Genomic DNA, 24,342 nt, shown 5'->3' on the forward strand with positions numbered 1-24,342 from the left:
ACATACAGATCTAGGTTCCTGAACTTGTCACGCCAGGAGAGTCGATTGAGTGTATCATGTGAGGTAGGCAAATTGTCACGACTCTAACTAATATGTTAGATCCACTGACATATCCTTTGTAGCACGTTTTTCTTGTAGCATTCTATAACTCATGGCCTAAATCAAATTTTTAGGGCTCAAGGCCCTCATTAGATTAGATTTTATGAATTAAAAAAAAAAAATTCATCAAATACCTTGTCAAAATATGTCATTCCATAAACAAGTTTTGTTGTTCGATGTCCAATCTTCTTTAGAGGTTTTTTCCCGATTGTTCTTCTTTTCGTGCTTTGTGTTTTATTGATCTATTAAGACTTCACATGCTTTAGAGGTCTTGCAATACTTGATATTTGGAGGCTGGGCAAGTACGGTCTAACTCTACAGAAGGGGTCGTGAGTCTAGTTTTCTCTAGGGAATGCTTCATTTCCAGAGAATTGCTTTTAATCTTGATATTTCATGAAGATGGAATTCGAGTTTTTCTTGGGAGAAATTATACCAAATAAATCTGGAGAAGAACTTGTGAGCTTCATCGTCTCTAGAACTAGAGTTTGAACTCTTTGAAGAAGAAAAAGATGAAAGACCTTATCTAATGATCCTAACTCACCATTATAAACCATCGGAAGGATAGATTTTTTAATGGGTAAATTCCCAAATAATTACTGAAGTTTTCGACATTTTTGAAATATTGCTAATGTTAATACAACTACCACGTAATATTGATAAAATGTTATCAAATAGTCAATATTAGTAACATTTCAGACATATCGAAAACTTTTGTAATTATTTGAGAATTTACCATTTTTAAATTATGCCATTGACTTAATAGATTTTTGTTAATTTGTGGAAAAGGTCAATTTGATTCTATTCCAATTTTATTCATTTAAGGATTTTTGGTTAGACCCATTCATCTCTTTGGGGGCATGGTGCATGACCCAAGTTATTTTGTTATTGACTCTACCCATTTGTTGTGGATTTGCTAATAAGACATTGGGCCAACACATTTTATTTGGTGTTGGCTCACTCATTGGTTTTGATCATTTGCACGGATATCTTGAGTTTTATGGAAAGTACATCCCAACAGTAGATCTCAAAGTTAGATGTGTGTGGCCGATTTACGATTTCAATCAAAGGGCTTATTTATATTATTTGAGAAAACTAAAATTCCTTTTAGAAGTTTACAATAAGCGAAATTGGAAACATAGAAAATGTAACGTGTCTCCTACATCATTGTGGTTACTTGCTTTGATACCATGTAAAAGCCCATGCACCTAACTCATCCTTACAAAACTGACTTGTAAGGTGACGATTGCCCCAGATTTATATATGGCCGAAGGTCATGATACCCATACGATGTGGGACTATCGCTCACAAAAGACAAATAAGTTATTAGGGTATAGCGTGATGTAGTTGACGTTGTATCCCCTCCTCGGTATCTTGTGTTTCTTCTTTCTCCTCAGTATCCCATAAGAAAGAAGCATATGCTGCAAGTACGTTGCTGCAATTATTCAAATACATATGTATCATCAACAAACAATAACACAAGAAAAAAAAAAAGTTTTCTAGAGCTCAATGTTGTTTTCTCTCTTAGTATGTACTTCCTATTTCTACAGTCACTTATAAGAGCCCACATTGATATCATTACAATGAGTTATTTATGCCATGAAGCCCATCTTCATAAAGAAATCAACATGACATCCATATAGGCCCAACAAGAGAGAGTGCAAATGGGGAGTAAATTGAGATGAGAGTGTTGTCACCTGTTCTCAGGGGAAGCTTGTACTGCGCTCTCAAAGTAGTTGGATGCTGTTTCTTCTTCTCTATTGATTTCCCACCTTAACCTCGCATACTCGGATAAGACTTCACCATCATTTGGATCTGCCAAGACTGCTCTAGAGTAGAATTCCTCTGCTTTCTTGTAATCTCTTTTGTTCTTTTTTTTTCACAATTGAAAAAGTTGGAAGTTAATTGAAGATCTAATGGAAGAAATTTTCATCCAAGTGGGACTAAAAAATGTTCACCTTTTCTACAACAAATTGCTTTTTTTTTTTTTTTTTAATGCATTAAATACTTTTAGTGATGTCATCTGGACCACCCATTACCCTTAATCAAAAAATAATTTTAGTAATAGAAAAATCAATCCGAAATTTCACGGAATCTAGATTGATCAATCATAGGACGCTGCATGTATTGAGGGCATCCTCTATTTATAAAAATATCCACATTAAGGAAGTCCTCGGTACACATGATGTCTTGTGATTGGTCAATTCTGGATTTCATGAAATTCTAGTTAGATTTTTCGTGTGATAATAAAAAATAAAAATCTTTTATGATGGTCTTCATTTTCAATCTCATAAATGAGGGCTCTATGTCCCCTAACTTATTGATAATGGCCCTTAATCTGTTTGAATCGAAGGGCTTAGATCCACGCTGGAGAAATCTCACCCTAATAATCTTTAAATTAGGACATGAGATTGTTTGTTATCAGGTTAATCCCACAATTGCAATGGACTCTTTTACACAGATTAATATGGGTCTCACCTCGTATAGATATCGAGCGTAATTTCTTAATATAAGTGGATTGCATGGATTCTCTTTGACAATCTTCTCGTAATGTTGTTGCATCTGATCATCAGAAAAATTATTTGCCTTGACCATTATTAGGTCAGGATTAATGCCTAACCCCATAGCCATATACAAAGATATAGGCTCCCGTAAATCGTGATCTGATGATTCCGAAAGAGTACCATTGATCCTCTCTGAGAATTCAAACAACTCGAATCCTCCACCAGCTTCCACGGTGTTATCATGACCACTTCCCGATCGAGGGAAGCTAAAATCATTTTTCGTATCATATTCATCCATGTTTTTCACATCTTCGTTGTTTTCCTGATCGACATTCCTATCATGCAATGAGAATGAAGGAATGGGTTCAAGCTTTGCCTTGGACTTGTAGTTGTTACTATACGTCCTTGTAGAAGACACCTCATGGACCTTCCCCGTCCCATTTATATTGCTATCTGAGGAAACACGTCGAATATGGTTCGGTTTGAACGAAGAAGGGCTCGTTGGGAACGATGTTTTATGATGGTTTTTGGCTTTTCTTGATAGGTTTCCTCCATTTTCAAGCTTGGAAGACAATAAGGGGGTAGAGGAGCTTCTTAGTAGCATCATAATTGTTTACAAGTAATTGAGATTAAGGCGTTTTAAAAATCGAAACTTATTTAACACAATTCAAAGTTGTAACAAATCAGATAGGAAAAAGAAACAAGAAATAATCTTCAACACCTTTTGGATTAAACCTTGAAAAGAGATTCAAATTAAAGAGAATCCAAGACAAAGGAAAACCATTTTCAATAATAGGGGGTGGTGGATTATAGATATTTAGTTTAGTTTTTTTATTTGCTTTTTTAAGGTTTAGAATTGGCCAAAATAGTAAAAGATCCTTTCAATGCCATCACAGTTTTCCTCATTATGGTATCATAATAGACATGTCTCCCTTGATTAAAATTAGAGTTTCCTTCCTTGATTTTTGACTTTGACTAATTCAGATTATAAATATCGAATTCCATTAATGAAGACCCTGGGCCATACATGTGGCATTCACAGAGGAAAAAATGGAACCTAATATCTGAAAAAGAATGGCTTTGTTTTGCCATGAAATAGGCGTTTATTATACTTGTGTCATGTTTCTATAGTCAATTATGGTTTCAAAACTCGGACGTCTCGTCCATGGACGAGGCCGAGTTGTCTTGGACTACACAATTCGTCATGGACGAACTAAACCATTTAACTTGATCTAAATAATTTATTCATATATATATATATATATATATATATATATATATATATATATATATATAATTATAAATTTTTTCATATAAAATAAGGTAGACTAATAGTTATTTAGTCATAAAATCATGTTTTATTTATATAATAAATATTTTAATTCTAACAAAATTAATAATTTTAATCAAAATATACAAAATCGCAGTTGACTTAGCTGGGCTTTATTGATTCAACCGAGATTTTTAAATTATAGCTTTTGTCATCTTGTTTATTTTGTGAGATGGTGTGAAGTTTGAGACGTCGTGTAAATCCGTCTTGTTGCTAAATGATATCTAGATGAGTCGAGCGAGTCATCTCAGTCTCAGATGAGATTTAAAATCATGTAGCCAATGCATCACTCTATTGAATCGATGAACTAATTCATATATAACAATATCCAACCAAGCCATGTCAGTGTCACTACAAAGGGAAAAATTGATTTTTCGTGTGACTTTAAAACTAAAAAGGAAATTAAGGTTTTAGGTGCAAATCTACAATTATCAAAATTGGTTAAATAGTTGTACCCAAGAAATTGTTTGCCTGATTTTTGACTTTTGACGTTGGATGTATTAAAGCTGAATGTCAGACTTGGCCCTTAATACTTGCAACCAACAAATGACAAGTTTTTACGACTCCTTGTAATCATTCTTTTAATGAATTATGTATTTGATAATCAATTATTGTCCAATAATTGATCTTTAGAGATGTTATGATATTGTTGGGGTAATAGGAAATAGTAAAATTTTCTATAGAAAAATCAAGGAGTTTCAAAAAGGTTTAGAATGAGATTGAAGATAAGGTTGAGGGATTGGTTCAATGGCAATTTTTGATCAATAAGTGATTAACGCCCGTAGGTCGTGAGTTTGATACCTAATATGAATATTAATTTCTCGAGACCACCTGCGAGGATGCACCCTCACTTACATGGTGCATGTGATGTGCGCGTGTTGCACCTGCTCGAGACTAGTCTTTGGACAAGACCATGGTCTATGGATTGGGCAAAGCCCAGATATGGGCCCAATCCTTAAAATAAGTTTACCATGAAGGTTAAAGAATTTGAGGATGATGCCTTTAAGGGTAAAAAAAATAAGGAATTTTTTTGCTTGAGGTTGAAGATGAGGGCATTAAGGTCATTTAGAAGTAGTTTAAAATACAAGACCAAGGCCAAGGGGCATGTCATGAGTTGCTCGTCTCATGCCTTAGTCAAACATATAAAACACCCTTTTAAGTCTTCAAATTTACATTTATGCCATTACAAACCCTAGCGTGGCCTTAACCCTAAACCTACAAACTAACAAATCGTGTTGATATAAAAGCCTTCTTCTTCTTCCGCCAAAACCCTCTACTTCCGCAGCAGCTCGAAAGAGAGGAGGAGAAGGGACGAGCGATGGTGTCTCTGAAGCTACAGAAGCGGCTTTCCGCTAGCGTCCTCAAGTGTGGGAGAGGGAAGGTTTGGCTTGATCCCAATGAGGTCAACGAGATCTCCATGGCCAACTCCAGTACTTCTCTCTCCCTCTCTCTCTCGCGTTCATTTTCCCCTCATTTTTCTATTATCTGATCTCAATATCTCTAATTGGAACATAGTTTATAAAGATATCTTCTTTATCTCTTTAACAAATAGTCTCGTTAGGTTATAACGTAAGTATCGATTTGTCACAATTTCTGTAGCACATATTGGATCTGTCGAACTGTTTTTTGTTCTGTTTTTCACAGACTTATTGCTTACATTTGTGAGGTTTAATTAAATCGAGAGACCCGAATTGGTAATCTAAATTACTTATCAAGACATGGGTAGATTAAAATCAATCACAAAATGCAAAAATTCTATCACTAGTGCACCAGATTTACAAAAAATTGTTTTAGAAAAAGAGAACAGTCCCATCCCAAAACGGGGTGTGGAATACCCTGCTTTTATCCCAAAAAGGAGAGACATTTATAGAGGCGAATTGGTGGAGGAGTGCAAAGCAGTTAAAAACATGAATGGGTTTGATTTCGATAGCTCAATTATTCGAGGCTCTGTTCGCCAAAAATGAGTTTCCGTAAAAATAGCTTTAACATACACGAGTGAGAAACTCACAGTTGCAGTGTAAGCGTATAACTTCTTACTCAATGTGATATTGCCATCACACAAGGAGAAGAGGAGTTTGATTAGAAAAATGAGGATGTATTTTAACTGTTTTCCTCGTAATTGAACTCGTCTGGCTTATTTTTTTTTCTTTTTAAATTTGTTATGTATTGCCCCTTATATGCACATTCTATTGGAAAGTTGAGCTAAGTGTTTTTATCATTGGGATCTTTTTTTTATATTTCTTTTTGATAGTTGTTCTCTGATTGTCGATTATAGGGCAAAATATAAGAAAGCTGGTGAAAGATGGTTTCATCATCAGGAAACCAACGAAAATTCACTCTCGATCGCGTGCTCGCCGAATGAAGGAGGCTAAGAGGAAGGGACGCCACTCTGGTTATGGTATGTTTATTTTGGAGAGCTGCTATTGGCACCCCAACTTTTATTTATCACACATCAATCAAAGATTAAAACACACCATCCAAACATTACCAAGGTTTGCCTCAAATTATTATCTCAATATTACAAAACATTATTACACTTGTTCAAACAACTTCAATAGTTGTTTACAACTATGATTAGGCTTGTGTAAAATTTAAAACCCAAAAAAAATATTAAAAATAAGGGTCTTGTTAGGGCAAAGCTAAAATTTTAAACCCAAAAAATAGAAGGCTTATGGAAATTGGATTTTTTTTTTACCGAAAATGCTCTTAAAAAATCATTTTTTACTAGAATACCCTCCAATTCCAATTTCCAAAGTGTATTTATTGCACTTTAACGTGTGCCCTAAGTGCACTCGTTAACAAAATTCAAAAAATAAATTTAGCAAAGAAAATGAGAGAGCTTCGATTGGCACCCCAACTTTTACTTCTTCTCAACCATTCAATTATTTTCTTTACTTTTAATTGCAGTGTAATAAGTAAAAGTTTGGAGTGCCAATAGCAGCTCTCTTATTTTGAGAGTTTACAACATTTTGGTTCATATGAATGAAGTTCATGTCTTGGTAAAATTTACTTCATTGAGTCAAGTCATGCGTGCCCATGGATTGATGACCTTGACTAGACTCTGTGTTGTTTTGCATTTGTAACTAGATTCAGTCCCTTGTATCTTTAGCACAAAAAATGGATTAACCTTGTTCAACCTATTGAGTGGCGTGCAGTTCACAACTATGGTTTAAGTCCAATAGCATCTTGTTGGATCTTTATACTGGTTTATGAAATTTTCACAGGTAAACGCAAGGGTACCAGAGAGGCAAGGCTACCAACAAAGATTCTGTGGATGAGGAGGATGCGTGTGCTCAGGCGTTTGCTCCGTAAGTACAGGGAATCAAAGAAGATTGACAAGCACATGTATCATGACATGTACATGAAGGTGAAAGGTAATGTTTTTAAGAACAAGCGTGTGCTTATGGAGAGTATCCACAAGTCAAAGGCAGAGAAGGCAAGAGAGAAGACTTTGTCTGACCAATTTGAGGCTAAGCGGGCGAAGAATAAGGCAAGCAGGGAAAGAAAGAATGCCAGGAGGGAAGAGCGACTGGCCCAGGTGAGAAACCCCACAAATAATTAATTTTAAATTTTAGGATTGCCTACTTTCATCAAATATACTTGATTCTAGGACTAGAGAACAACTTAACATTAATAATTATCATATTTCCTGTCTTATTACCGGAAGCTATTATTTTTTCTTTGATAGGAGCAACTCCAACGCACTCTCCATCCCACTTTCCATCCCCACTCATCTGTTATTTTGGAGAGTGGACTTAAAAATATGTGTCTCTAACGTACTATTCATCCCACTCCAAATGGAGAGTGGGATTTTCACCATCCATTTTGGCTATTAAGTGTGGACTCTTCATCCTTCCCAATTGCTATTTTGCATAGTCATTTTGGATTTTATGGGTGTCCAATGCACTAGCCATCTCCATCTCCATGTCCATTTTGGGTTGAATTAAAAAATATTAAGATATTTTATGAATAGCCATTTTTTATGGCATGGTTGGAGGGCATTCCCCTTGAAATTGAATATTCTAAATGTCTAGCCATTATGGCCAGTCATTTTGGATATTCACTTGGAGTTGCTCTAAGTGTGAAAGTTCATTAAAGCTAGCAAGCGAAAACGTACAAGGAAATTGAGGAGACCTACATGGAGCAACTAGATTTATGAAAAAGACAAGAAAAAAACACTGGCAACAAAATTTTCTCAACATACCATCTCCCACCTGAAATTAAAATTATTAATCTCTAAATTTCTGAACAACTTGCTCAGAAATAAAACAGGACCAAATATATTGATGATCACCTTGTGAGGCAAATAGTTTCTCTCCATAAAAAATGTGCTTATTCATCCCCTAGATATTCCTTCAAATTGCAGATGGGATTAAACTCTATAGAGTTCAATAATGGTCATAGGGCTTAGTCCATCTATTCTTCTTTAGTAATCAAAATCTATATGCCCCTAACAAAGGCACCTTGCTCTTGACAGTCATAAAGGGGTTGGGGACTTGATCCTCGGAGCCAGCAATTTTGCTATAATCTTGGAAGTGTCTCAAATGAGACTAATCAGCCTGAGGTCTAAGATGTCTGCTACTCCTTGACACTTAGGGGTCAACTCAATGCTACAAAAGTATTCTTGGAATAACAATACACTTGTACTGTTGAAATTATTATTGAAACATCATAAATCATCTGCCTCAATTAATCATAAACACTACTTCTGGATTGAACAGAACTCCAAATCTTATTAATATTTTGGTTTTCCTATAAAGCCCCTGCTTGCCCTTCACTCTGACCTTTTTGACCTGAGCCCAACCCTAGAGAGATGGCTTATTTGGGGCATCTACTTACATGGGCCAGGCTCTTGTTTTTGCCAAATTTACTGGAGAATTGGGAAAAATAAGAAAACAGTTATGGCAAGATGTTGTTTAAGAAGAAAGAAAAAAAATTGCAGCAAGATCTTGACACAAGGACATGAGTTATTTTCCTTTATATGGACTTCTGAGATTTTGACTTTGTCACAAACTGTTACAGGGACCTGTAGAGCGAGCACCAGCAGCACCTGCCCCTCAACCTGCCGAGTAAGGAATTTTAAAGTTCATGTTTTATCCACCTATGTAGATCCAAATGAATGCCAAGAGTAATTACCCATTTGATTGTTATTTTGTTTTTCTATCTTGTAGGGGAGCCAAGAAAGCCAAGAAATGAGATACCCAGGTGACGGGCATATAAAGCTTAATGATAATAGTCTATACATCTTGGTAAGTAGAAATGACCTTTGTCCTATTAGAATAGGTTTTTGGAGCCTTTTTGTTTTAATGTTTTTGTGTTTGTTCCTTTATTATACTCTGGATAAAAGGAGGTTTACCATGGAAATTGTTGGACTTAGTTGCGTCTTTTATTTATTTGTGGTCGTGGTGCATGGATGGATTATGTGCATAAATGTGACAGCTTGCTCAGGAGTTTAAACTAATCAAGTTGTGATGTTTAATCTCGAGATCACTGAGTGGGTGATGGCTAGACAATATATGATTATTGATGTGTATTTGATTTCTTTGCGGAGATAAAATTTTTAAGATGGCTAGCCAGGTAGACTCACTTGATTCATTTGTAAGTAGTGCATCAAATATGCACCTTGAAATGGTTCAAAGCAACACTCGATACCCAGGTTTTTAACGAGAATCTGAGGAGAGCAGAATCTTGATGTGGTTGTGTCAGAACCATAGATGCTTTCATCGAGATATTATTCATGTCTCAATGAAAAGCATCTAAGATTCTGAAACATCCATGTCAGAAATGTACATTTCAATGTTACTCCAGCAGATGAACTCTAAATTGTACTACTGATGGAAGTCACAGGAGAAAAACTTAGCTCCCGGCAGTGCAAAGCTTGATCTCCAAATTTTGTAAATCTGAATGGGCAACTACTGCAGGTGCTAAATTACATGTTTGGGAAAGAATAATGATTTTTTGACGCATCCTCTGAAATGCCCCTATCACAGAATTGTAGATCATTTGCCTCCACCACAAATCTTTTTCTTGTGTGTTTCGAGGCAAATGAATGGCTCTGTGATTGGGGTGGAGGGGCGTCAGATTAGCACGACTCTTTCGGAAATGCAACTTGGGTGTTTGGTAAAAGAAAGAATAAAGAACGTTATTAGATTGTGTTTAAATCTTTGTAATTTTTAATGTCTCATAAATTGAAGTACTAGAGCACTACATGTACCACTAGTTTTGATCTTAAAAGGCAAATATTCTTGAATTGGAAAAAATACACACAGATATGGTGAAATAGTTGGAAAAACTAATTTAATTTTGTAGAATCCCCATCCAACAAAATGTGCTATTCTTAAACTCGATTTTTCTGTACCTCTTATCACACTTTCGTGATGTGGGAGTGTGTAGAACCGCAGATGCTTTTTATAGAAGAATCCTCCGATCACAAGAGCCTCCAAAAATTTACTAAAGTATCCGTTGCTAGAGAGACTGAGGACTACGATGAGAAATTCTGTGACCAAAAAATCACTATTGAAAGGATTTGCCGTTAATGTTGATTTTTCATTTTATGTTTATAAACTGATTTAGCATCAAGCTTATTCTAACTGTTTGGTTGTTGGGAGTATTTACGTGTTGTCTTCAGGCAATGTTTCGTCAATGTTTTGTTCAAGGAATGGAAATTGTCTTGACTACTTGACCAATAATCAAAAAGTGTCGTCTTCAGGCAATGTTTTGTTCAAGGAATGGAAATTGTCTTGACTACTTGACCAATAATCAAAAAGTTGAATGTTTCGGGATCAATATTTCATTCCAGCCTAACCCGAAACTTGAAACTAGACTGTTCCGCTGTGTAAAAGATTTTATGATACAAAAAATTTAATCCTATTGGATGATATTATTAGCCATGCCAACCAATTATATTCTTTTTTGAGCAAACAAAAATAAAATGCAAAGGGTCTAGGGATCATGGATTAAGGTCCACATTTGGATCACATGGATTATAACATTGGCCTACAAATTCTTGAGTTTATGATCTAGATTAGATTGAAATTTCATGCTTTGCACCCATGTGACACCAAATCCTTGTTTTTTTTGTTGCCAACTGGACATGCTGTCCATGAAGATAGTTGGTACTTGGTCCGTGTAACCCAATTCCATATATAATTGCACTAAATGGATCTCTACTATAATCTCGTTTTTATAATTTTTTTTTTAAATCAACAGGACTTTTGGCTATATAACTATTTGACATGAATAATTGCATTTTTAAGTTAATCTTATAAATAGTTTAGTTAATTAAGGCCCCGTTTGATTCAGCTGTCTGAATCTGCTGTTAGCTTCTGCTGTCTGAATCTGTTGTCAGAATCTGCTGTCAGAAGCTGAAACATTGAAAAGTTTGTTTGATAGAGTTTTGTAAAAGTGTTGTGTTGTTTATCAGAATCTGATAATTATTGTTTGATACAACTTTTAGAATCTGCTGTATTAGGATAATTTATTGTCCAAAATGCATAAAAATTTACCAGAATACCTTTATAAATATATAATTACATTAAATATATGTAAATATAATAATTTTATATTAAAATTTTATAAAAATAATTATTTTAATTTTAAAAATTTTATAATTCTTTAAAAATTATAAAAAATTTATAATTTTATAGAAATTTCGACAGAATCTCCTATTAAAAATGGACATATGAAATTTTTCTGATAAACAAAATACCTACATAATATGTAATCCAACATAATGCACCCAAATTAGATAATCAAATATAGTTTCGATTTATAGTGTTGAGAGGATACCTGAACGATAACATTCGATTCAATTTATAGTTTTTTTTATATATAAATTTCTAAATTAGATAATCAAATACCTAATAACATGGAAATGGTAATGTGGATTATCCAATCTTTTTTCTATAACCAACCAAAAATAACACTTTCACCGATGAATATTGACCTTTTAATTGTTAAATTATCTAATAGAAAAAATAAATAAACCTACACTCTTTTTCTCCTGTGGAAAAGTTTGTCTAGGTTAAAAGTTGCTACAATGAGAGGGGGTTTAAGTGGCTCCAAACTTGGTCCAACAGGTGGCACTTTGGTTGTGCATCAAGAAACCTGCCTGGCAAGGATTGATGTATGTTGTGTCCCATAGGGTATTGTGTATTGGATTTTATATATTGGGATGCGTGTCTTATGTTTCGAAAACTAACACAAAATTATGGGGGATTTGTGTAAGAATTTAGGAGTGTGACATTGTGCCTCCAAAGCACAAAAATGTAAGTTGATCAAAGTAATGACCTAGCTCACATCTCAATTTATCATCATGATTCCTAGTAGTAGTGGTCGATATGCAGATCACACAAAATTTCATGGGCTAAAATTTCTATATAAGTGGACAAATTTCTTAAAACAAATAAGCAGGAATGAAGTTCATTCCTTAGTGATACCACAAACAAGACCTAGATCAAATGAGTCAATCTATGCATAGTTGGAATATGTATAAACCAGATCAATCTTATTTGTGATCTACTGATTATAAAGGAATTATAGGGCTAACGGGAAAAAAAAAGCTACGAAACATTTCACTAGTTTTTCCTTTTTAATGAATCCATAACCGAAAAAAGAAAGGCGATCATCGATTCATTAAAAAACCAATCTTCCGACATTTAAAAAAAAATGTAAATAAGAAAGAATTAGCAAAAATCCACTCCAGATATTTCATCTTTTAATTTTATTTTTCATTTTTTTAATTGAGCATAAAAGAGATGGAAACTGAACCAACCTCCAACATCTTTAGTGTTAAATACATTTTTTTTTTGGATAAGTTAAATACAGAATTAAAAAAACTATAATCAGTTAAATTGACCTCAGATATCCATCCTTCAATTTAAAAAAAAAAACTTTTTGAGGATAAAAGAGAGGAATACTAATTAAATCCTTGAATATATTTAGAGTTAAATACAGAACTAAAAAAGTTGTAATCAGCAAAATCCACCTCAGATATAATCTTTCAACCAAAATACTAATTTTTTTCTTGTAAGATAAAAAAGAGGAAAATTAAACCAACCCTTGTACATATTTAGAGTTAAACACAGAATTAAAAAGTTTTAATTAGCAAAACCAACTTCAAATATTCAATCTTTTAATTAAAAAAAAACTTTTAAGGATAAAAGATAAGGAAATTGAACCAAACCTTTCTAATGATTAGAACTAAATACATACAGAATAAAATATCTGAAATTAGCAAAACCCATCATAGATATTCAAATTTTCAATAAAAAAAAAAACAACTTTATTTAGGATAAAACCGAGGGAATCCAAACCCACCCTTCAACATCTTTAGAGCTAGATATAGAATTAAAATCTATAATCAGTAAAACCCATCTCAAATCCATCTCAAATACTCAATTTTAAACCATCAAAGAGAAGATAAGACAGAGATGGGAAAAATCTTTTTGAACCTGAGAACCCAGAAAAACGATTCTTTGTCGTAGTAACATGTTGGAGGTATCGAGCTCATCAAATGTGGGAATCTATTGAGAAGAAGAAGGTTGGAGAGATTCCAATCTGTGATTCTTTTGGAGCTTTGGATGGGTTTAATGGAGATAGATTTTCTCTTAATTGATGTTATTGGATTGAAGTGAATTTGGGTGGAGAAACTATGGGTGAAGAAACATGAAGATTGTGAGGGTGCAGTTGACGCCATTAGAGTTGCAGATCTCTCTCTCTCTCTCTCTCAAAAAGAAAACACAATGGTGAAGAAAGGAAGTAGAAGAGACGCAAATGAACGGTTGTCGTCGATCGGAGCTACCAACGAACTGTAATGGCTGCTGTGCGGGTGAGGGTTAGGGTGTGTGAAGCTCTGTTGAGAAGAAAGGGGCAAAAATATGAAATGGATATGATTTGTAAATTGATCGAAGTATGAGGGATATTTTGGTAAATTCGCACGAGCCGTTTTTTCGGTAAAAATTTCTCCCGCAAACGCAGTTTGGAAAAACGGGTAATATTCGCTTTTAATATTTGCGTTTAAAAAAGTGAAAACGTGACGCAATTTTTTATAACTTTTATTATCAAACGGTAATCACGGTAAAAAATGCAGATTATTAATGCAAAAGCGCAAAACGTTGCGTTTTAAAGCGGAAACAAACACCCACTAAGTTTCTTAAAGATTTCATATACTAATAATATCTGAATTCATATGAGGTAAGAACATGGACAATAATATACACATATTATAGAGTCTATAACTACCCAAATTCATTAGATCACATCGTATCAAGTTTGGATCAAGGTGTAGGATCTAATCCAATAAGATACTGGATCAAGGTCACCCAGAAGTCAAAACTCAATCCCACCCAAAGCAAGTTGTTATAAAACCAGGTATTGGGTTGGATCAAATCAAGCAATACGATCCGAAACCAATCCATTGGCAACTCGATCTCTCTTAACGAGACCCCACCCTCGAAACCTCAAGCCCTCGACTGCACTTCCACCAAATCGTTAATCTACGAGAGCCAAAGAGGAGTCTTTTCAGTTTTTAACAGATAACAGAAGAGGTGGGTTTTTCCAATTTTTTTTTAAATTGATCTTGATTTTATAACTCTTCTCCAATATCTATGTGTACATTCTCATACAATTTTTATTTGACTTGGTTTGGTTTGCCTATTATGTTTTCATTACTGATCTTCCTTTAGATGGAGCAAGGCTTTTGGGTTTTTTTTATTTATGTTTAATTCTGTGGGTTGGGTGTTCTTGAGTACTCTTTGTAAGTAGAGCTTGATGGGATCTTTGAATATTGCAAAAGGAATGTTGGGTAGGCTTTACACTCATGAAATTCAAGTGTTTTTTGGATAAATGGATCACATTTTTGAAAAATAATTTATAAAAAAGATTGGAGTATAGAGGGCAGATGAAAAGATAACTATATATATATATTTTCTTTCTTGGTAGGCAAGTGGGTTGGTAGTTACTTTGACGAGGTGAGGAAGCTCATTGACCTTATTAGGCATCGAGCACCTAGTTCTGAAGATCTTTTAATTTGCTGTCTTTGAAGTTCATAGGTAGTTGATGGAGATATTTTTTCGATTTTCATGAGAGCTTAATTCGATAAAATTATGAACTTCACTTTCACGAACTTGGTGGCCTAAAAGTGGATGCTGATGATTCTAAAGACTTCAGATATTAATACATTTTGTGGTTGGTATTTATAGGATTCTTGCTGAATCATTTCTCTGTGGATTTGTGAGGTTTTGGGAGAGTCAAGTGGCTGTCAATGTTGGAATTTTCACTCATGAATGCTTAGTTTAAATTCAAGATATAGAGAAGGAAGACTTGGTATTATTTTTGCCACGTAATTGAGCAATCAAATTACAAAAGGAGATAAAGGGGGAGCGCAAGCTTGACAGTAGTTACGACCAAGTACAAGCCCCCAAAAAAGGGAGCTCAAGCTCTATTACTTACATGTAAAATTAATAAAAACTAATCCCATGTTTTAACAAGGAGCTTATACGGCTAGGCCCGTATTGGATTGCTCCCAAAATATGTTAGCCATCTATTTTTAATGAATGACAAGCTACCCTCGAAAGAAAAACCCAAACGTTTCCCCTTTAAATAGTTTCCCCAAAAATACCTCTATTGGGGCTAACTTATACTTTCTTTCTCTAGTCCCATGCAATGGAACTTGAGCTCATGCATGAAGGATCAAGATTCTATTAGGGCCACCTTGCTGTATAGGAATAGGGAAGTGTGGTATACATTTACACTTATCAAGTAATCTTACACCCATACTTATCACAAGATTGTTCAAATTACACATACAAAATTCTTATAAAACAATGATCCAGATGTGCTTGTTGTGCAAGTCAATATCTTTCTAATTATTTAACATTCCTTTGACAAATTTGTCTTGATTTAAATTACCTGACCAATTACAAACTTTTCAAAACTAGAACATACTCATCTGTTGTCAACAGTGCAAATTTTTTTTTTCTTTTTTTTCCAATAAATATTAAGGACCTATAAATCAAAGTTGAAATACGACAGAGGTGGTTAAGAAGAAACAATGCAACATCAGGTTCATCTAGTAGTAGGCTTTGCAAGATTATTAGTTAATAATATAGTGTTAGTTGATAAAACTAGAGTTGGAATAAATGTAAAATTAGAATTATAAGGGAATGACTAAGGTAAGGGAAGCGAGTGCTGTCTTGACCATAAATAAATTCCCCATGGTGACCACTTTCATTATTTATGTTCAATCATGCACAAATGTACAGAGTTTGGTTAGGATGTAACGTATAGAATTAGTATTAGGTGAATGAAGTGGAGACATGCTTCTAAAGTATCAAGTAACCATCGTATATCATCAAAAGAAAAGAATAAAAAATCTAGAAGAACAATTTTTCTTTGGAGCTGAATATTGGGCAACCAAGAAATGTGTTCATAGAATGAGCATAACAAAGAAAGGAAGAAAGACTATGTACATTTGATGGAACCTAGGAAATTTGTAAGTGGCCTCGGTTTAAGCCCCAAATGGGATCAACATGGCTCTTCTAGTTAAATGGCTTTGAAGGTGGAATGAGAAAAGAAGAAACTTATGGAGGAGGGTGATTGATCTCAACTCTCAACCTGGTAAAGATGAGGAGGGGTGGTAACTCTATCATGTTGTCTTCATATGGAGTAGGGGCTTGGAAAGAGTGGTAATCAATTAAAACCAGCTTAGAAATGGCATTTTTTTTTCATGATGGGCTTTCGACAATTTGATCAAGTTTTGTGGGAGTGTTTGGTGTGAGGGATCATCCTGTTTGAGGAGTGGCTTTCCAACTATTTATTCCCTGTTGGCCATGGTGGAGCTTCTGTTAGTGTATGAAGATGGAAGATTGAGGCTTGTTGTGGGATCTTGGAATCAACATGAATATGATGATGTTGATGAATACTAGGCAGGCATGCGACACTTGTATGGATTACACAGATAAATGTGGTCAAACCTTTTTTACTTCAAAATTGCTTCTTGTTCTTTCTGAAGATGTATCCTGTGTTTGCTCGATTGAGATCGGATGATAGATTCAATTTTCCATGATTCTAATTATTACCCATTTGACTTTGACATGTGATTGATCCTCAATCTGCAGGAGGTTGTGTGATCCTTTTCTGTACGTAAATGGTGGTTCAATGGCATCTTCTGAGATAAAACCTGGTTTATTGGTTTCTCTACAAGAACTACAGCCGTCTTCTCCAATCTTTAAGGAAGGGGCTTCACTTCGAGTTACTGGAAGGTGGTTAACAATAACCTACATTTTTTTCTGTATATTCCACTTACCTGAAGATGGCTATTTTCAGTTGTCTTCATGTGTATTTGTATGCATTTTATTTTCTCTCTTTTGTAATGCTCTCTAATGGCGTCAAATAGAAAAACACTTTGCAAACTTACGTAGATAGGAAATACTTATAAAGTCCAAAACTACAGCAGAGTAGAAAGTTTAATTTTCGTGGTGTTCTTCTTAGGCTACAGGAGTATTCCGTGGAGACTGCCATTGCTATAATAGTTGATGAAAGTTTTAGACTAAAGATTGACACCCAACACCTCAGGGAACTCAATTTTCGGGTAGGTTCCATCTACCAGTTCATCGGTGAACTACTCATTAAACCTGATCATGAGGTAAGGAGTGTATGCTTTCCTTGGCAAGGATTTCTTTGATAGTTTCTCATTTTCCATGGCATTGTTTGGTGGTTTATTTTTATTGATTTTATCGGATCGATGATATTTATCTTCAAACTATCTGTGATGTAATTCAGGCTGTCCTGAAGGCACGGGTGGGGAGGAATGTGGATGGTATTGATCTCAATCTCTATAACCAGTCTCTGCAGCTTCTGAGACAGTTTCAAGCTGATCACATAAATGATCAGACAACCTAATCCAGTATTTGCTGTATTGGTAAGACTCCGCTTTGGAACTTAAGAAAGTATCTATTTGATCTATCTAGATTAGGAGGTTTCAAGTTTATCAGTTGTAGCTTATCTTATGAAGAATTATAATTGATTTTTTCTCTAGTCCCAAAGAAACTTGCACAAGACTCAAAATCTATGGGATTGGATATCGGGTCTGACCCGTTCCATCAATAGCCTTGGTATGGGGATATAAGAACCATACTGAGATGAGAGGGAAAATGCATGGTTTGGTGGTGTATTTTTTTGAAGGGTACAATCTGGCTTAGTTGGTGAAGTCTCTGGGTATTGATACATCTGGGTTATCCAAAATCCGTATTATAATACAGATTGAACAGTCAATATTCTTGGATTCGGGTCTCTCTTTGGTATGAACATAGGATATGACCTTGAAGAAAAAGTGAATTGCTCTGTATGCATTTCTCACATCTTTTTTAAGGTCATATTCTATGTTCATAAGAGCCACGCCACAACCGTGAAGGGGATACCACAGGGGAGCTCCATGTCACCCGTGCTTATGAATATCTTCCTGCACCAGTTTGGTCTGAAAATGATGTTCGTAAGGCCTCCATCAGGTATGCGCCTGTTATGCGGACGACTTACTCATGACTATCAAGCCTGGAAAGTGGTGTGAGTAGTACTAGGCAAGCGTGAAATAAGTTGAGTTCTAGTTACCCCTTCGAGGCTTTAAATGGGCTATGTGTTGCAAATGAAAAAATAATAATTTAAAGTCTTTCAATCCTACGCCTACACTTCTCACATGGCCACCAATGGAAACTAATGAGTGCAGGTAAGCCATGCAAGTTTTGTTTCTTTCCTAGAAAAGCCCACTTCATGCAAGTTTTGTACTTCCATCATGCAAGTTTTGTTTCTAACCAACAATTGTACTTCCAGGAAACGTAGTGGTAGAGGTTATGATGAGTTTTACGGAGTAGGATAGAGTTACGTCCCCTTCCCTTTGCAACCTTATCATTTTCCATGGTATTGTACTGCAGGCACAGGTGCGGGAATGCGGATGACGTTAACCTCAATTTCTATTACTAGTCTCTGCAACTTGTAAGACACTTTCAATCTGACCCACATGAATGACCAAACACCTTAGTCCAGTTTTTTCTGTATTGGTAAAGCTCAGCGTTGGAACTTATAATATCTAGTTGAATTGGAAGCTTTCAATTTCTCGATGAAAAGGAGATTTCGAGTTTAACTTAAAAAGATATCAAATTCTACCTGAAAATAATATAAAAAAGATCCAATTCGATTCAATTATCCTTGATATTTGTATGAAGGACAAACTATCTAACCCTTAGTAGAAAGACTACTGAGCTCGAAATCACAGTCGTTTTCTCCAAGTGGCTTATTTGGTAAAACGCATTGTTTGGTGTCGTAATTTTTTGGAAAAATTACTTAAAGGAACCTGGTGGAGGGATTTTTTTTTCTTACTAGTCCCTAAGTTTTAGGGCTTCTCTTAATAGTCCATTTAGTAAAACTTTTATTTCTAATCAATCCCTGAACCCAACACCACACATCTCTTACGATTGAAATGTTTAAACTGCCTTTATCCATTGAACTCATTATTTTTTGTCCAAAAAAAATTAGATTTCTGGCATCCTATTCGAATTTTGAAGACTTCATTTCAATGGAAAAGATTTGAGAAGAAAAAAAAAAAAACCATTTTCAAGCATTTCAAAGATGTATGTAAAAAGTTGGAATTTTCTTCTTCTTTGTTTTTAGATGAAAATCGATCAAGGATAGTTCTTTTGGTTTGAAATCATCTACACAAGTTGTTATGCCAAGTTTTTTATCGATCTTTCCATTATTTTAGTAAAAAAAACTCAAAAAATGAAAACAGGTGAGTTTTACCAGCGTCGAGCTCACCATTTTTTATTTTTGAGTTCAATATTTTTATTATTGAGTTTGAAATTTTTTATAAAAATTGTCGAACTCAACAATAAAAATTACTCGACAATAAAAATGTTAAACTCGAGAATAAATGAAAAATGATCATCTAGGCACTATATAAATTTTTTTGAATCTCAATTCCGGTCTTCATTTTATATCATAAATCATTGGAAAAAAAAAATACATCTATATGTTCACAATTAAAAATATATTGTTTCCATTCATCATTTACAATAGAAAATTGTTTGAAAAGATTAGAATAATTATTAGAAAATCTAAGTATGTGAAGAAGATGAAAAAAGGGAGTTTGATTACTTCAAAAACATTATAGATGAGGTTGAGAGACCATTAAGAAATAAAAAATTTACTAAATGGACCATCAAATCACCACCCAAAACTGAGGGACTAACTAGAAGAAAAAACTCCATCAGGGTCCTTTAAATAATTTTCTCTTATATTTTTTAGGGGTTAGTTAGCTTATTTGGTAGGCTGGTGGGGTATTGGTATCATAGATTTATGTTCAACCTCTAGCCCCCCACCATAGTTATTGTTCTTGTTCAAATGTTGTTTATGCCTAGTATTTCCATGTCTCTCTTTAGGCAAATAATTTTAGTAAGATTTTTGGGTGAGTGGGGCCAAGATAATTACGGGAACAAAAAAAAAAAAAAATCTTCATAAATAAATAAATAATGAAAATTGCGATATATGATTTTGTCATTTTCATACTAGAGATAAATAATAACCTATGATCAAAAGTAATATTTCTTTGAGAAAATGTACATAAATAGAACTCGAAATTAATCTTGAACTAAGAATCTCGAGGTACATGTTTAAACAGAATGGAATCAGAACCAAAAACTAAGATCTTTGTTATTTTTTTCCACAATTGAAACCATTTTGATTTTACTCGATAGGTACCCATTGGTATACAGTACTTGATTGTATTTTTGTTTAATTTCTTGAATTTAATTAGTGGTAATATTTTATGATTAATGTGCTTTTCAAAGGGAAAACGAGGGACTGGATATTGGAGAGAATTATATTAACATCCTTCGTGTTTTTCATTTGTAATCCCTTTTCTTTCGTAAAAGTTACATATTTATTTCTATAAAGCTTCCATGCACCCAGTAAATGTGCAACAAATTTATAATCATTATCTTTTTTTCTTTTTGATAACGGGGTGTCTGGACTTACATATGAGTTAGGGCAGAGATCCGGAACCAAGGCATATGGGACCCTCCCCCAGGCGAGTGCAATGTTCGTACATCACACACATCAGGTAAGTGAGGGAACGCCATCATGGGTGACTCCGAGAAAATATTGTTCATACTGGGTATCGAAAATACAACCTACGGACTCTCACCGCTTATTGGATTTGAAATTGCCATTGAGCCACCCGCTTTGGGTTAATTTATTATCATTTTCACAATGATTATCATTTGTTGCATATTATTCTAATTTGCATCATGTATAAATGTTGTGAAACTTAATTTATTTTAATCATGAATCATAATGCCTTTAAAAAAGAAAAGAAAATGCCTCTTGGCTGCAACAACCGAAATATCTTAGCATATAAATGTACAAAAGACTCTCAATGCTTGGCTTCAAATGAACCACAATGCACCCCTCTTCTCATATCTCTGGCTTATACTACTTTGACTTGAGCTTAATTTTCTTTATTTCTATGAGCTTTTTCTATTGTTTTCTTATGGTTCAATGTAGGTGTTAATGATTTTTTAGTTTAAATTCCTTCAAATAATAAATAGGACTTTTGTTGATGATTTTCTTTAACATAATGATCACATTGTCTTTTAAATGTTTTGAAGCTTATTGTATCATAAGCATTGTTGGTGCCCATTAACTTCTAAATGGCAATTGAACATGGAAAAATATTGAGTCATGCTACACTTCCGGCATTGGACACTGGGTCTAACACTAAGTTGACCTAGCAATCGTTGATTTTCTTACTTGTGTCTTGAAGAAATAAATCTATGATTATCTATGCACTATTAGGTCAACTCAATGTTGGACCCAATGTCCAACGCAGGTAGTAAAGCATTTTCCAAAAATATTTTTGACTTATTTGAATCTAACTCCCAAAATTTTCTTTCAGAGAGAATTGAAGCTGAAGTGAGGAGGAGCTAGAAAGTGACCTCAAGCTAGATTAACATTTGTGAATCATCATGGAGAAGTGTTAACTTGTGCCCTGAAGTTGAGATTATTATTTGGCAAAAACAACCCCCACTCCTAAATTCAGAAAAAAAAAAATGATCAAAATGCCCTTAGAGTCATTTAGGAAGAAAACATTCTAAGCATCGTTTTGTATTTGAAAAGGGGAAATGGCTAGGCACTAATTTACAAGCTCAAATATTGGGTTTTAGGTCAAATTATCTTCCAATGGTTTAACTGTCTTTGGTTGATTGATTTATTATTTAAAGTTTCAACTGTTCTATTTGAAAAATTTAGATTTTATTAGGTCAATGTTCAATTGTATAGCTTCGATCGAGGTTGAAATAATGATTTGTTATCAACGATCAAGGATTTATGATTGTCAATCAAAATTTGGATTGTTGAAATGAAGATAATGTGTCATAATGAGTTGAATTTTTTTTAAATAAAATAAAATTATAACTTATCTTTGAATGAATAAAAAAAGATGATTAACATACTACAATTCAATAATTTAATGATGATGAGATTTGAACTCAAACTTATTATTCCAATTAAGTTAGTTGACACTTACACATTTCTTCATGAGATCGATAATACAGATACACACAACTCTTTCAAGAAAATCAAAATTGACAAAATGTTAGGATTCCCAATTTTTAGAAGATGGGGCTTGGGAAATAAGGTCATCATGGTCATAGTAATAAAATTTAGATTCGTTATAAAGTTCAGTTAAAAAATTGGAAATTTTACCACGAGTCTACCTAAAATTGTTTGATCCACCACGGTAGGAAATATCATATTTCCACCAAGCGTTCATATGGTTAGTGGGCCCAAATATTATAACACGTGTCATTTAAAGGGTGGTTGAAGCATACTTTTTTCTCAAGACTACGAGTTTTGGCGTTTGTTGTTTGCGACATTACTTTACTAAAATATCATTTTTTAAATATAAATTAAATTAATGATTAAAATGACGTCATCAACGTAGCTGCTGGATGCTTGGATGTCGTTTTCATTGTCGCCGCCCCACATGTGAATGTTTTTCCTTCATCGACATGACGTGGCATCCCATTTGCGAATAATATGCGCGTATGTGGGACCCACTCGACTTAGTAAATTATCTCACCGACATAATCAATGCGTCTGCCAAGTAAATCTGGTCCACATATTTCCTCAGCTAAAACAATATCTAATTAGATTACTGTTTACATATAAGGTTCAGACTTACACGTGCTGTAATTCCACGTGTTTTTTTGCTATCGAAAATATTTGATGATCGAATCTGAAAAACAAAAATATCTCAAAATGGGTTTGCCGTCCATGAGAATCACATGGCACATTGAATTTGAAGTCTTCTCCTCAGTCCTCATTCTTATCAGATTATCCCGAATTTATAAAACAATCCTAACCATCGGATCTACCTTATTTATTTGGATGATTATTTATTATCAGTCATGATGATATGTTGCTCCCTTTTGACACACACTCCCATCACAAAAATGTAGATCATTTGCCTCAAGATGCATAAAATATATATATATATATATAGAACAGCGTTCCTAAGACTCATATTGGGACTCACATTGCGACACACTGTTTTGTCTTATATGGGCAAAAATATTTGGAATAGGCTGATTTTTTGTGAGGATGATCTCTATGGTGAGGAGATCATCATTGCCAAAAATCAGCTCATTATGAAACTTCTAGACCGTCCAATTTTTGTTGAAAAATTATAGATCGTCCAATTTTTGTAAATCAATTTTGATGGGGTTAGAAGTTTTGGAATGAGATGATTTTTTGCCAGGATGATCCCCTCATCACAGAGATCATCCTCACAAAAAATCAGCTCATTCCAAACATTTTTGCCCATATAAGACAAAACGGTGTGTCGCAATGTGAGTCTCAATATGAGTCTTAGGAACGTGACCCATATATATATATTATATATATATATATATTATATATATATATTATATATATATATATATATAATTATACGTATCTCAAGACAAATGATTAATGATTATGTGATGGGAGTGTTAGAAAATCATTATTCTTTTATTATGGAATCAGATAGTATGTATTTAATGGGTTTAGGTAACGATCTAAATATGAATGTTTAATTGAACTTTAATTGATTAAAGTTTCCCAACCACTACCCAAAATAGAGGTCAAGAAGGTGATATTTTAAAAAGTCATTTTGGCCCACCAAACAACTTTTAGGACAATATGTATTGAGTTAAAGATGAAATACTTTAAAATAACTAATGAGTGAGATTTGAATTTATTGTAACAAGTTGAAATCCAATCATACCTAGCTTATAAGGTTGAATACAGACCAATTTCCCACTTTTTGATGAACTTTTCTTCTTATATATACTTCAAATATTCAACCTTTTTTTGTTACAG

At 34.1% G+C, this 24,342-nt stretch overlaps 3 protein-coding genes across 4 annotated transcripts; 2 read left to right on the plus strand and 1 right to left on the minus strand.

The window, feature by feature from the left end:
- Positions 1-1,320: 1,320 nt before the first annotated feature.
- On the minus strand, positions 1,321-3,422 carry LOC147383449 (uncharacterized). Of its 2 annotated transcripts, none has more exons than XM_086428871.1 (3): positions 2,575-3,422; positions 1,794-1,966; positions 1,321-1,517 (listed from the first exon to the last, which is right to left on the minus strand). In XM_086428871.1, the coding sequence occupies exons 1-3, from the start codon at positions 3,205-3,207 to the stop codon at positions 1,490-1,492; spliced, it is 834 nt and encodes a 277-aa protein (XP_086284997.1). In that variant the 5' UTR covers positions 3,208-3,422; the 3' UTR covers positions 1,321-1,489. The 2 variants fall into 2 exon arrangements, with proteins under 2 accessions (XP_086284997.1, XP_086284996.1); XM_086428870.1 differs by having other exon boundaries at positions 1,357-1,531; positions 2,575-3,420.
- Positions 3,423-5,192: 1,770 nt separating this feature from the next.
- Positions 5,193-9,323, plus strand: LOC147383450 (large ribosomal subunit protein eL19y-like). Its single transcript, XM_086428212.1, has 5 exons — positions 5,193-5,360; positions 6,206-6,328; positions 7,155-7,468; positions 8,953-8,999; positions 9,102-9,323. The coding sequence occupies exons 1-5, from the start codon at positions 5,249-5,251 to the stop codon at positions 9,124-9,126; spliced, it is 621 nt and encodes a 206-aa protein (XP_086284338.1). The 5' UTR covers positions 5,193-5,248; the 3' UTR covers positions 9,127-9,323.
- A 4,995-nt stretch (positions 9,324-14,318) lies between these two features.
- MDO1 (telomere-capping, CST complex subunit) lies at positions 14,319-19,049 on the plus strand. The gene is made up of 5 exons (XM_086429025.1): positions 14,319-14,477; positions 17,049-17,192; positions 17,422-17,575; positions 17,713-17,851; positions 18,858-19,049. The coding sequence occupies exons 2-4, from the start codon at positions 17,089-17,091 to the stop codon at positions 17,830-17,832; spliced, it is 378 nt and encodes a 125-aa protein (XP_086285151.1). The 5' UTR covers positions 14,319-14,477; positions 17,049-17,088; the 3' UTR covers positions 17,833-17,851; positions 18,858-19,049.
- Positions 19,050-24,342: the final 5,293 nt, after the last annotated feature.

The sequence above is a fragment of the Akebia trifoliata genome, chromosome 16 (assembly GCF_017979445.1).
Source record: "Akebia trifoliata isolate Shusen 1 chromosome 16, ASM1797944v1, whole genome shotgun sequence".
NCBI classification, from domain to species: domain Eukaryota; kingdom Viridiplantae; phylum Streptophyta; class Magnoliopsida; order Ranunculales; family Lardizabalaceae; genus Akebia; species Akebia trifoliata.

What these genes read in the sequence shown, in the direction of transcription:
- MDO1 (XM_086429025.1), top strand. Translation starts at nt 17,089, where the DNA reads ATGGCATCTTCTGAGATAAAACCTGGTTTATTGGTTTCTCTACAAGAA. An exon ending in TCACTTCGAGTTACTGGAAG is followed by an intron (nt 17,193 to 17,421) that starts GTGGTTAACAAT and finishes TGTTCTTCTTAG; the next exon opens with GCTACAGGAGTATTCCGTGG. An exon ending in TCATTAAACCTGATCATGAG is followed by an intron (nt 17,576 to 17,712) that starts GTAAGGAGTGTA and finishes GATGTAATTCAG; the next exon opens with GCTGTCCTGAAGGCACGGGT.
- LOC147383449 (XM_086428870.1), bottom strand. Translation starts at nt 3,207, where the DNA reads ATGATGCTACTAAGAAGCTCCTCTACCCCCTTATTGTCTTCCAAGCTT. An exon ending in ACGCTCGATATCTATACGAG is followed by an intron (nt 1,967 to 2,574) that starts GTGAGACCCATA and finishes TGAAAAAAAAAG; the next exon opens with AACAAAAGAGATTACAAGAA. An exon ending in CAAGCTTCCCCTGAGAACAG is followed by an intron (nt 1,532 to 1,793) that starts GTGACAACACTC and finishes GAATAATTGCAG; the next exon opens with CAACGTACTTGCAGCATATG.
- LOC147383450 (XM_086428212.1), top strand. Translation starts at nt 5,249, where the DNA reads ATGGTGTCTCTGAAGCTACAGAAGCGGCTTTCCGCTAGCGTCCTCAAG. An exon ending in GATCTCCATGGCCAACTCCA is followed by an intron (nt 5,361 to 6,205) that starts GTACTTCTCTCT and finishes TGTCGATTATAG; the next exon opens with GGCAAAATATAAGAAAGCTG. An exon ending in GGGACGCCACTCTGGTTATG is followed by an intron (nt 6,329 to 7,154) that starts GTATGTTTATTT and finishes AAATTTTCACAG; the next exon opens with GTAAACGCAAGGGTACCAGA.